This window comes from Rana temporaria, chromosome 4 (genome assembly GCF_905171775.1).
Source record: "Rana temporaria chromosome 4, aRanTem1.1, whole genome shotgun sequence".
In the NCBI taxonomy this organism is placed as follows: Eukaryota; Metazoa; Chordata; class Amphibia; order Anura; family Ranidae; genus Rana; species Rana temporaria.
In genome coordinates, this window is record NC_053492.1 from 42,335,793 (window position 1) to 42,349,588 (window position 13,796).

General features: G+C 45.3%; 1 protein-coding gene across 2 annotated transcripts in view; it reads right to left on the minus strand.

The window, feature by feature from the left end:
* Nucleotides 1–247: 247 nt before the first annotated feature.
* The window catches only part of FAM167A (family with sequence similarity 167 member A), a 104,517-nt gene continuing 90,968 nt past the window's right edge, over nt 248–13,796 (minus strand). For both annotated transcript variants that reach the window (XM_040348336.1, XM_040348335.1), the window contains exon 3: nt 248–806. In XM_040348336.1, the coding sequence (XP_040204270.1) occupies nt 543–806 (264 nt within the window). In that variant the 3' untranslated portion in view covers nt 248–542. The remainder of the gene's footprint in view (nt 807–13,796) is intronic.

The window sequence follows — 13,796 nt, forward strand, 5'->3', positions numbered from 1 at the left end:
ACATAGGCGTTTTTGAGCTGCAAATGGCATAGGCGTTTTAGAGCTGTAAAAAAAAACGCGGGACCAGGGCGTTCTGTGGCTCCAGCAATAGAGCTGTAAAAACGCCAGACTTTAAAAAACGCTCAAAAACGCGTAAAAACGCTCAAAAACGCGTAAAAACGCTCAAAATACAAAATAAACATGGACAGGCGTTTTTAAGCTGTAAAAAAGGCTAAAAAAAGTGGCTGTAAAAACGCCAGTGGAAATGAAGCCTTAAGGTTACATTCCATATCCACCACCGTGCTACGGAACTCCATCCATGTATGTGTCCTATCTTGATATTTATAACAGTAGATATGCACATGAAAGGTCCTCTTGAATAATGATGAACAAACTGATTGTCCAGGTTGGTCCGTTTGGACTAGGGTTCACTGCCAGGCATTGCTACATACCATGTGTCACTGGACACAGTGTCAAGATATGTGATTGGCTGGTGTTTATATAAGGCAGCAAAATCTAATGTCTGTGTTAATGGAGGAGCCACTGGAGAGCTTTCCAAGGTTCTAGCAGAGGGAGAACCTCCGAGAATTGATGTTCATTTTGGTAACTCCAATAAGTTTCAGAGGAGTAGAGAGGCCAAAAGAGGACATCATGGGGAAGTCACAGAGCAGATCCGATAGCTCATCCCTCTCTTCCAGTTCATAGGTGGCATCATTCAACATTCTCCGATGAAGGTGACACGTCTGCTCGATCTTTAGCTTGTTGATGTCGCTTCGCAGCCTCATGAGCTGTCTGGCCAACTGCTGGTCCTGGAGACGCATTTCTGTCTAAAGTACAAAACAACAAAATGAATCTTGATTAAAAGCAAGCAGAAGACTCTAAGGACTGACACAAAAATATGATCAAGGTATTCTAAGTACTTGCAGTGAGAGACAAACGCATGTATTGAGGAGATATACAAAATATATTTTTTCTATACAGATGCTTTAAAGCGGTTGTATACCTCCTGACACTTTTTTTTTTGTACACCTGTACAGTGGCGTAGCGTGGGCAGGGCAGGGCAAGATATTTGCGCCCTTAACCTGCGGACTTTTAGCACTCTCTGAGCCCCTTCTGCTAGTACAGTAGTACTGATCAACCTGATTCCTACACCGACCTACCTGACCACTATATTAACCTACCGGATTCCTATGCTGATCTGCCTGATTCCTACACTCACCACTAAACTGACCTATCTGATTTATATACTAACCACTAAACTGACCTATCTGATTTATATACTAACCACTAAACTGACCTACCTGATTCCTATACTGATCACTGAACTGACCTACCTGATTCCTATACTGATCACTACACTGACCCACCTGATTCCTACACTGTCCACTACACACATTATTATTGCTTACTGATTAGTTGCTAGACGATACTGCACATAATTACTGCCTACCCATTGTTTGCTAGAGGTTACTGCACATCATTCCATCAAACTGATTGGTTGCTAGAGGTTACTGTAACAAATAATTGCTCACTGATTGCTTGCTAGAGATTACAGCAGATCATTACTGTTCACCGATTGGTCGCTGAAGGTTACTGCATATTATTAATGCTGCCTAATTGGTTGATAGACATTGCAGCACATCATTACAGCTCATTGATTGGTTGCTAGAGGTCACAGCACATCATCTCACTGCCTGCACACCACAGACTGCAGAAATGACGGACCCACCAATAGACAGAAAAGAAGAAATAGAACTAATTATTAGCAAAGAGGGTTGAGGGGTGCGCTGTGTATGGAGTGCAAGGCTGAGGGATGCGCTTTGTACGAAATGCAGGGTTCAGAGGTGCACTGTGTGTGGCTTGCAGGGATGAGGGGGTGCACTGTGTGTGGCTTGCAGGGATGAGGGGGTGCACTGTGTGTGGCTTGCAGGGATGAGAGGGTGCACTGTGTACATCTCCCCCCTCAAAATCAAAGCTCTCTTTCCCACAGATTCCAGTTCAGAGCTCTGCCCCAGCCCCCCTCCGGCTGCCATCATCTGTACAGAGCTTTCCTCTGTAGAGGCGTACTCACAATGTTCGTGCAGCTGTCTGTAAGGAGGGGCTTCTGTCTGTGTGGATGATGCCTCATCCTCTTCCTTCTGCACCCGGTTTTCTCTAGTTCTAGGTGGTCAGTGCAGGGTCAGAGTGCCGGGAAGGCATAGCAGCACACTGACAGGCACATGCAGGACTCAGAAGAATCGACGGTGGTCGGAAGTCCGGGCTGTGGGGTGGGCTAAGTGAACGGACAGCATGTCGTACGTGGACCTTGTGTGTGGGGAGTGGTGTGTAATGGAGAGGATGCCTCTTGAGTCGCCTGCCCTCCTCCTTCCCCCCATTCTCCGCACAGTCATAATTCCTGGGACCATCATGGGTGGTCTTCGGTGTTCATTTACTCACTGCTGTGTCGCCTTGAAGCGATTCAGTTCGCAAATGTAGCGCAATACAAGTTTTTCACTCACTCACTCACCGCTGGAGCCTAAGCCAGGACTGCACCGCAACTTATTCCTCATAGCGAAGCAGAGGAGCTCACAGTCTCCTAGACTGCACAGCACAGAAGAAGAGCTGCAGGTAACCTGCTGCTGCGCCCCTCTAAATTTTGCGCCCGGGGCGACCTCCCATTGGCCCCCCCCCACGCTACGCCACTGCACCTGCATGGCAAAAGCATAATGAACTAGGCATACTAGCTCATTATGAAATACTTACCTTAGAACGAGGCGTCGGTATCTCACCCGGTCCACGCCGAGGGAGATTACATTTCGCCTCTGCGTGTCTTCCGGATATCGCGGCTCCGGCACTGTGAGTGGCCGGAGCCGCAATGTCGTCACTCCCACTCATGCGTGCTGGAGACTTCTTTCTGGCAAGGTCCAGTGTCTGCCAGGCTTTCAGCTGAGAACCCCCGATGCGCATGCGCCGTTGAAGTCAGCGGCTCATTGCAAGGGGAATAGCTTCTAAACCGTACAGGTTTAGGAGATATTCTTTTTACCTACAGGTAAGCCTTATTATAGGCTTACCTGTAGGTAAAAGTTCAAAAAATAACTGTACAACCAATTTAAAGGAGATTTTTTTTTTGCCTAAAATTAATGTCTGCAAGGTAGACAGACAGAATAGTGTAATGATTCTGTTAAAAAAACGAGTAAATACCTATTAAATTCCTTCATCTATATCACCTCCGGCATTCTAGTTTCTGTTCTCTCATTCACTTCCTGGTTTGCATCGCTCGTTCATGTAAGAACTACATTTCCCAGTATGCATTGCGGCACGCCCAGTAATTCACACCTCCTTGAAGTCTCTAACACGTAGAGAGCGTCCTGCCACACAGATGTAGTTCCCAGGAGGGGGTGAGCACGTTACTGACCACCGCAGTAAAGCCTCCCTTCACGGTGGTGAGTAACAATCAGACAAGCAGGAAGTGAACAGAACAGAGAAGAAATAGAGCAACTTCTGAGCAAAAACGAACAATGAGGAAGTGAAAAGAGTAATGTCTGCAGGTAAAGGATGCTTTTTATAAAAAAAAATCCTTTACAACCCCTTTAACAGTGAGTTGTCACCGTAGACTGGTGATCAAACTTTACCGCCCAACTGCAGTGAAGAAATAAAGAAAAGAGTGGTCAGGGAGCTGGAAATGTTGATATGTTGGCAGGCACAACCACATATACTGTACACACATTTATACTGTGTGTGTATATATATATATATATATATATATATATATATATATATATATATATATATAGTAGTTTTAGGCAGGTGTGAAAAAATGCTGTAAAGTAAGAATGCTTTTAAAAATATATAGTCTAATGGTTTATTTTTATCAACTAAAATCAAATAAAGTTTTTTATACAATTTGCAAAGTGAGCGAACAGGGAAAATCGAAATCAGCTTAATATTTGGTGTGACTACCCTTTTGCTTTAAAGCGGGGGTTCACCCTAAAAAAAAATTCTAACATTGCATGGAGCCGACCTATGAGACCGACAGTATGCTGTTGTTTTTATTTATTTTTTGCGTACATACCATTTTAGGGCTATTTTCACCCCCCGGCTTTGCCGAAAGAAGCCCAACGTCGGTGCGGCTCTATACGGCGCCCGTGCACCGACGTTCGGCTTCTTTCAGCAACTTGTGACACGCAGTATGCGCCGGTCGGAAGCACGTCAATCACAGCCTGTGATTAGGAACGCCCACTCCCGCGGGAAAGCCGGGGGTGAAAATAGCCCTAAAATGGTACGTACGCAAGAAAAAAAAAAAAACAACAGCATACTGTCGGTCTCATAGGTCGGCTCCATGCAATGTTAGAATTTTTTTTTAGGGTGAACCCCCGCTTTAACTACTTCCCGATCTGCCGCCGGCAGTTCTACAGCGGCAGGTTGGCTCCCCTGCGCGAGAGCCCGTACAATAACGTCGGCTCTCTCTGCGGCCACTAGGGGAGCGTGCGCGCTGCCGGAGACGCGCGTGCGCCCCCCCGCTCGTCCGTGACTCCCGTGCGGTGCCTGGTGGGCGCGATCGCCGCCGGGCACCTGCGATTGCTCGTTACAGAGCTGGAGCCGGGAGCTGTGTGTGTAAAGACACAGTTCCCGGTCATGTCAGGGGGAAAAATGCCTGACCGTCTGTTCATACAATGTATGAACAGCGATCAGTCATTTCCCCTAGTGAGGCCACTCCCCCTACAGTTAGAACACACCCAGGTAACATACTTAACCCCTTCCCCGCCCCCTAGTGTTAACCCCTTCCCTGCCAGTGGCATTTTTATAGTAATCCAATGCATTTTTATAGCACTGATCGCTATAAAAATGCCACTGGTCCCAAAAAAGTGTCCGAAGTGTCCGCCATAATGTCGCAGTACCGAAAAAAAAAAACGCTGATCGCCGCCATTACTAGTAAAAAAAAATATTAATAAAAATGCCATAAAACTACCCCCTATTTTGTAAACGCTATAACGTTTGCGCAAACCAATCAATAAACGTTTATTGCAATTTTTTTTTACGAAAAATATGTAGAAGAATACGTATCGGCCTAAAAAAAATGTTTTTTTATATATTTTTTGGGGGATATTTGTTATGGTAAAAAGTAAAAAAATTGTCGCTCTATTTTTGTTTATAGCGCAAAAAATAAAAATCGCAGAGGTGATCAAATACCACCAAAAAAAAGCTCTATTTGTGGGAAAAAAAGGACGCCAATTTTGTTTGGGAGCCACGTCGCACGACCACGCAATTGTCAGTTAAAGCGATGCAGTGCCGAATCGCAAAAAGTGCTCTGGTCTTTAAACAAGCAATATGGTCCGGGGGTTAAGTGGTTAAACCAGCATCAATTCTTACACTTGCACACTTGTAGGGGTTTTGTAGGATGATGCCTCGTACGTACGATCGGTTTTCCCGGCAGTCAAAAGTCCGCCGGGAAAACCGACAGGAAAACTGCCATGACAGCTTTGGTTGGGAAAACCGGCGGCGTGTATGCTCCACTGCAGTGTTTCCCATAGGAAAACTGCCAAGCAAAAAAATGCTGAGAATTGTGGCGGGAAAAAAAAGAACAAGTTCTCATTTTTTTGATTGCAGTTTTTCTGTCGGGAAAACTGCTATGGAGCATACACACGGCCAGTTTTCCCGACCAAAACCAAACATGACAGTTTTCCCGTCGGGAAAACCGATCGTGTGTACGAGGCATGAGAGTCAGGTGTATGATTAATCAATAACACAAAGCAAGTGCTAACGATCATCAATTTCATATGTAGGATGAAGCACAGTCATTAAATTAATCAGAAAGTGCTGTGTAGGAGGCTTAAAACTGGGTGAGAAACAGCCAAACTCTGTGACTAAGGTGAGGTTGTGGAAGACAGTAGCATGTCACAGGTCATACACCATGGCATGAATGAACACAGCAACAACACACAAGGTAGTTACACTGCATCAGCAAGGTCTCTCCCAGGCAAAGACTTCAAAACAAGCTGGGGTTTCAAGATGTGCTGTTTTGACAAAGAAACAAGCAAATGTTGAGGACTGCAGACACAGTGGCCAAGGAAACTTAATGCAGCAGAAGAAAGACACATCATGCTTTCTTTCCGTCAACATCTGCTGTACAGATGTATAGCAGGGCCATCACCACAGAACTGGGGGAAACCAGTGGGACCCAGGTACACCTATCTACTGTCTGGACAAATCTGGTCAGAAGTGGTCTTCATGGAAGAATTGCAGGCAAAAATCCATACCGCCAACGTGGAATCAAGGCTAAGCAACTCAACTATTCACGAAAACATAGGAACTGGGGTGCAGAAAAATGTCAGCAGGTGGTCTGGACAGATGAGTTAAAATGTGAAATATGTGGCTTTAGCAGGAGACAGTGTGTTAGCGAAGGGCAGGAGAGCGGTACAATAATGAGTGTCTGCAGCCAACAGTGAAGCATGGTGGAGGTTCCATGAAAGTTTGGGGCTGCAAAGGGAGTTGGAGATTTGGTCAGAATCAATGGTGTCAATGTTAAGAAATACAGGCAGATACTTATCAATCATGCCATACCATAAGGGAGGAGTGTCATTGGCTTCAAATTTATTCTGCAGCAGGACATTGACAAAATATGCCCTGGTATCATTAAGAACTATCTTCATTGTATATAAAAACAAGGGGCCGGATTCATAAAAGAGATACGACGGCGTATCTCCTGATACGCCGTCGTATCTCTGAGTGCGGTCCGTCGTATCTATGCGCCTGATTCAGAGAATCAGTTACGCATAGATATCCCTAAGATCCGACAGGTGTAAGTGTCTTACACCGTCGTATCTTAGGCTGCATTTTCTGGCTGGCCGCTAGGTGGCACTTCCGTATTTTTACGCAAGGAATATGCAAATTAGTATTTACGCAGATTCTGAAAGGAACGACCGCCCGGCGCTTTTTTTTTACATCGTTTGCGTTTGTCTTTTTCCGGCGTAAAGTTACCCCTGCTATATGAGTGGTATGTGCGGCGTATCCTATGTTAAGTATGGCCGTCGTTCCCACGCTGAGTTTTGAAATTTTTACGTAGTTTGCGTAATTCGTTCGCGAATAGGGCTGGACGCAATTTACGTTCACGTCGGAAGCATGACGATTTGCCGACGTCATTTGGAGCATGCGCACTGGTATACATCCACGGACGGCGCATGCGCCGTTCGTTAAAAACTGCAAAAACGTGGGGTCACTACTATTTTACATAGTATACGCCCCCAACCAGCCTATTTTGAATTAGGCGGGCTTACGCTGGCCCAGTTAAACTGCGCCGCCGTAAGTTTCAGCGCAAGTTCTATGTGAATACACAACTTGCTGCTCACACTTACGGCGGTGTAGTGTATCTGAGATACGCTATGCCCGCCTAAGGATAGGCAAAGCTCTCTGAATCTGGCCCAAGGAGTCCTGGAAGTGATGGTTTGGCCCCCACAGAGCCCTGATCTCATAATCATAATCATAGAGTCTGTCTGGGATTACATGAAGAGACAGAAGGATTTGAGGCAGCCTACATCTACAGAAGATCTGTGGTTAGTTCTCCAAGATGTTTGGAACAACCTTCCTGACAGGTTCCTTCAAAAACTGTGTGCAAGTGTACCTAGAATAATTGATGCTGTTTTAAAGGCAAAGGATGGTCACACCAAATATTGATTTGATTTGGATTTACCTTCTGTTCATTTATTTTCCTTTTTATTAGATAATTTTTTTATCAACACTTCTATTTCTGAAAGCATTCTTAATTTACAGCATTTTTTCACGCGTGTCTTAAAACTTTTGCACAGTAGTTCATACTGTATACAATAAAACAACTTTGTCTGAAGATTTTCTCGAAACAAACAATTTTCTCATGCCTTAAGTTGAATTGCAATTTTTAGGGTGGTGGAAGATAATCCTCTCCTTGGCCTGTACCCAGACATTCCCCATTTGAACAGAAGATGTGACATTTCCATCCTTTGTGGGAAGGTCTGACTTGTGTTGCAAAGACCTCTCTTGGATAATCTAGACTCTGACATCAGATGCTGTTTCTTCTAAGGCCCCGTACACACGATAGAATCCATCCGCAGATAAATCTCAGCAAATGGGTTTCTGCGGATAGATCCTATGGTGTGTACACGCCAGCGGATCTGTTTCCGCGGAGAAATCTCCTCTGGGATGGATTCCAGCAGATCGGATATTTGCTGTGCTGCACAACAAATCCATCTGCTGGAATCCATTCCAACGGATGGATCCGCTCGTCTGTACAGACTTACCGGATCCATTCCTCCAAAGGGATTCCCCGCACGCGTCGTAATGATTTGACGCATGCGTGGAATTCCTTATATGACAGCGTCGCGCCCGTCGCCGCGTCATAATCGCGGCGACGGCGCGACACGTCATCGGCAGAGGATTTCCGCGCGGATTTCAATGCGATGGTGTGTACACTCCATCCCATCGAAATCAGCGGAAATCTTTGAGAGGATTTATCCGTGGAAACGGTCCGCTGGACCGTATCTGCAGATAAATCCTCTCGTGTGTACGGGGCCTACGAGATAGCAGAGAGCAGATTGCTGGATCCCCATCAATACAACAAACGTCTGGAAAGCCTTGCCAAGAAACCAGACCAAGGGAGGCAGCTGCACATAGGGCGCTCTGTTCACAAACTGACAGTGCAATTCATTAAAGGAGGAAAATACAGCCCCGACTTTGCTAAAAAATAATAATGGGGCACCTGTATCATGAGTGCCTTTGTCTGCTGTAACTCCAGAGCAAAAGTAAAACCATTCACTACACAACTAAAGCAGCTCGAGAATCAAGGACGGTGCCAAAGTTAGGAGGTTTATTTACTTCCAAATTAAAGTGCTGTAGCAAAATTGGATCATACTCTGCTGTAGGGATGAGCTTCGAGTTCGAGTTGAACTCATGTTTGACTCGAACATTGCCTGTTCGCCTGTTCGGCGAACAACAAACAATTTGGGGTGTTCGCAGCAAATTCGAAAAGCCGCGGAACACCCTGTTAAAGTCTATGGAAGAAATCTAAAGTGCTAATTTTAAAGGCTAATATGCAATTTATTGTCCTAAAAAGTGTTTGGGGACCCGGGTCCTGCCCCAGGGGACATGTATCAATGCAAAAAAAAGTTTTAAAAAAGGCAGTTTTTTCGGGAGCAGTGAATTTAATAATGCTAAAAGTGAAACAATAAAAGTGAAATATTCTTTAAATTTCGTACCTAGGGGGGGGGGTGTAAAGTTAGCATGTGAAATAGCGCATGTTTCCAGTACTTAGAACTGTCCCTGCACAAAGTGTCATTTCTGAAAGGGAAAAAAAGTAATTTAAAACCGGACTTGCGGCTATAATGAATTGTCAGCTGCGGCAATTCAGAGAGAATTCATTCATAAAAAAAATAGCGTGGGGGTCCCCCCAAATTCAATTACCAGGCCCTTCAGGTCTGGTATGGATATTAAGGGGAACCCCGCCGTCAATTTAAAAAAAAATGATGTGTTCTAAGTACTGGAAACATGCGCTATTTCACATGCTAACTTTACACCCCCCCCCCCCCTAGGTACGAAATTTAAAGTAATATTTCACTTTTATTGTTTTACTTTTAGCATTATTAAATTCACTGCTCCCGAAAAAACAGCCTTTTTAAAACTTTTTTTTGCATTGATACATGTCCCCTGGGACAGGACCCAGGTCCCCAAACACTTTTTAGGACAATAACTTGCAAATAAGCCTTTAAAATTAGCACTTTCGATTTCAAATGTTCGAGTCCCATAGACTTTAACGGGGCTCTAAAGTTCACACGAACATTTGGTGTGTTCGCAAGTTCTGGTGCGAACCGAACAGGGGGGTGTTCGGCTCATCCCTACTCTGCTAGGGGGTTTTCGCCTTCCTCTAGATCAACTGTAGGTATAGAATTGGGTATATGGGATTGTATGATATTATTTTATTATTATTATTTTTTTTATGGTTGAACTGGATGGACTTGTGTCTTTTTTCAACCTGACTAACTATGGTTTGATGGGTTTTCTTTTTTTCAGACTTTTTTTTATTGCTTTATTTTCATTTGGTAATCCTGACAGTGACATACTTTCTGTGCCAACATGACAAAGTTCACTCACTGCTCTCTACCTAGCGAAAAAGCACCAGTGTCACCCCAGGACAGGATTACACAAACCTTCACATCTGATTTATATAAATGTAGCGCCTGTGTACTTTACAGTACCGGTGCTAGTTAAATTTAGAGGTAGATCAGAGTGTAGTTAAACTCTGATCCAAATTCTTATGTGCTAAACAGGGTCTCTGTCTCAGCTTGGCTGTGCTGTAGGCTTATTCTGTTGTACTGGGGTGTTCTTCCAACCCCGGTGCTGCAGGTGGCAGCAGTGGAGTCAAGGTCTGGGTGCTCTTTCCCAGCAGCCAATAAGGAGGGTTTGGCCTCGCTGTGCATGCTGGGGAGGAGTATTTATGAGGCAGATGCCATTGGTTCTGAGTCATTTTCTTCTTGGAGTGTGGCACCCACCTTTAGGGTGACCACATCACGGCGCCCTGGCGTTATGGCCTACCTGGCCGGGGCGTGCATGCTACGAGCATCTGAACAGCGACGGGGACCCAGTGATCGACTGGGCTCCCACCTTTGAGGATCCCAAGCTGTATTTGCTGTTCGGTGGGGAGTCAGTCTGAGGAGCGCCATTGAGAGGCTGGCGATCCAAAAGGGCCAGGACAAACCACCAGAGATCAAGGTAGCCGGTCACTGAAGGATTGATCACCTGTCAGTCGGTACCTGGGCGACAAGTTGAAGGAGATCCAGGCGTAATTCACCTAAGGAGGATTGCCTCCGTAACTACAAATCAGAGAGGGCCTGTGGCAGAGGTGTCTCCCTGACATTCACCAAGGAGGGTCTGTGGCAGAGACTTTTCCTCAAGTTCAAGTTCATCGGACCGTTTTCATCGGACGAACCGATCGTGTGTGGGCCCCATCGTTTTTTTTCCCATCAGTGAAAAAACTTAGAACCTGTTTTAAAATTATCTGACGGTTAAATAACCGATAGAAAAAAACGATCGTATTAAAAATCGGTTAAAAATCCACGCATGCTCAGAATCAAGTCGACACATGCTCAGAAGCATTGAACTTCATTTTTCTCAGCACGTCGTAGTGTTTTACGTCACCGCGTTCTGACACAAACTGATTTTTAATTGATGGTGTGTAGGCAAGACTGATGAAAGTCAGCTTCATCGGATATCTGATGAAAAAATCCATCAGACCGTTTTCATCGGATGAACCGATCGTGTGTACGTGGCATTACTGTACTTATGACAGTGGCAGGGAAGGGGTTAACATCAAGGGCGATCAAAGGGTTAAGTGTATCCCTAGGGGGTGCTTTCTAACTGTGTGGGGGATGGTTTAACAGAAACACATCTCCATCCTCCTCTCTGACAGAACGGCGGTCTGCCTTGTTTGATCCTGTTAATGATCGGCGGGTCCTCATGGACATTGCATGTGATTGGCTCCCGCTGTGTCCAAACAGCCCTAGACCTGGAAGAAGAGACAACGTACAGGTACATTTTTTCGGGGAACCGGGCTTCCCTGCTGCAGTAAATGTGCAGTGGGCGGTCTGAAAGCAGTTAACATTTCTTAGCTTAAAGCGGAGGTTCACCCGTACAATATACTTTTTCCCCTTAGCTTCATGCTCGTTTTGTCTAGGGGAATCGGCTAGTTGTTTTAAAATATGAGCAGTACTTACCCGTTTACGCGATGCATCTTCTCCGTCGCTTCCGGGTATGGGCTGCGGGACTGGGCGTTCCTATTTTGATTGACAGTCTTCCGAGAGGCTTCCGACGGTCGCATCCATCGCGTCACGATTTTCCGAAAGAAGCCGAACATGGGTGCGCAGGCGCAGTATAGAGCCGCACCGACGTTCGGCTTCTTTCGGCTACTAGTGACGCGATGGATGCGACTGTCGGAAGCCTCTCGGAAGACTGTCAATCAAGAAGGAACGCCCGCTCCCGAAGACCCATACCCGGAAGCTACGGAGAAGATGCATCTCGAAAACGGTAAGTACAGCTCATATTTTAAAACAACTAGCCGATTCCCCTAGACAAAACGAGCATCCATCTAAGGGGAAAAATTGTTTTATGGGTGAACTCCCGCTTTAACGCATTCTCTGTATTAAGGTCAAAAAAATTTCCAACAGCAGTATCGCCCCCTCACCTTCCCCCTATGGTACAGAAGGCCCGAATATCAGCTGGTATCAGCCTGTTCAATATAAACACCAGCCTGTATGTACACCAGCCTGCCTGACAGAAGCTGGCCAAACAGGCAGCTTCTATAGAATGGGCATGCTGGAAAACCAGCATTGAACTGGCATTTGAACAGTGCTGGCATCCAATGGCTGCGAGCACCAACCGGTGTGTTCTGGTGGTGGTCTATGGATGCAGGAAGCGCAGCTCAGCCTCGGGCACCCCCAAAGATCTTTTAATGAAATGACCAGGGCCAGGACAACAGGTGGGCAGGAGGAACGGCTGCCCTGGGCGCAATTGTATGTGGGCAGGGATGGGGGTGCCCTGTGCCAGTTGCTTCTGTTACAAGGGTGACAGGAGTAGTAATGTGATAGATTTCTGTAATAATGCCTATTTGATAAGCTGAGCTAATTTTTTATTAGAACTATTAATAATGTTTAGTATTATTTTTCATGTATTCTTTTTGCTACTTTTTTATATATAAATATATATGCATGAATGAAATCATATTAGTACCTATTTTCCTTGATGATATATATAAGATATGTTTAATGCAATGAATTGTGTTCAAATAGTGTTTTCCACTCCATTTTCTTCTTGTCTGCTACCTCACATCAAAGGAATCCTGGTTCTGGACTGTTTATGCCCTTAAAAGGCAATAACCTTGTTTCCTGTGTATGAATATCTAAAAGGACTGTTTTCTGGACTATTTCGAACAAAGGACTGCCTTTTCCCTGCCCCTGTTCTTGGACAAGCCCCTCTTTCCAGCCCACCTCATTATATTCCTTGTAGGTTTCAGTAGGAGACCCCTATGATCTAGGGTTGAACAAAAAGAACTTTGCCATGTGCTTACAAGAGGGGAGGGTAAATGGGTGGGGTCCAGGGTGATTGGGAGGGATCGATGGGTGTGTACTTATTGTGAACCAATGAAAATGTATGTATCTGTGATGTCATGAGCATTATAAAGGCAATGGGAGGGAGCTACTCGGCCTTCTGTTCTGCTCTGCTCTCCTCCTTCACTCTCCACAAGAAGCTGTGTCTGTGTGTGTGTTTGTTTGTCTCTGCTTATCTCAACAGATTATACCAGTGGGTCACTGCAAGTCTCTCCTGTATTGAGACAGGAAACTAGTCTTTATCAGTAACAGCGACATCACTGCTAACCCTAAGGGAAGGTGGGGGGGGGGGCGCATTTTGGCATCTCTGCCCTGGGTGCTGCATGACCTTGTCCCGGGACTGGTAGTGCCAAACCCCCCTATAGGGGCATTCAGAGGCAGAATCCATGCAAATGGGAATTTTGCTTCTAGGTTTTTCTGTCTGTATCTACTGATCCATGGGATGTTTTCCCTGAAGGAAAGCCCTGATTGTGTATTTGGGTCTCTTGTGCTTTGTATGAGTTGCCTACATTTGTGACAGGTTCACTTTAGCGTTCCTAGTTCAGAGAAGACAACTCGGCCTCTGTCGGGTGGTTTTTATAGGTTTGGCTCAATACATTTCACAAGAAGTGGCATTTATTGTGTTGTGTCTGCAGTTTATACGAGCCGTTCCTAAGTAACAACTGGAATTATGTCCAGCTAGACATCTTCCAACTTACGCTCAGCAAGAATTTC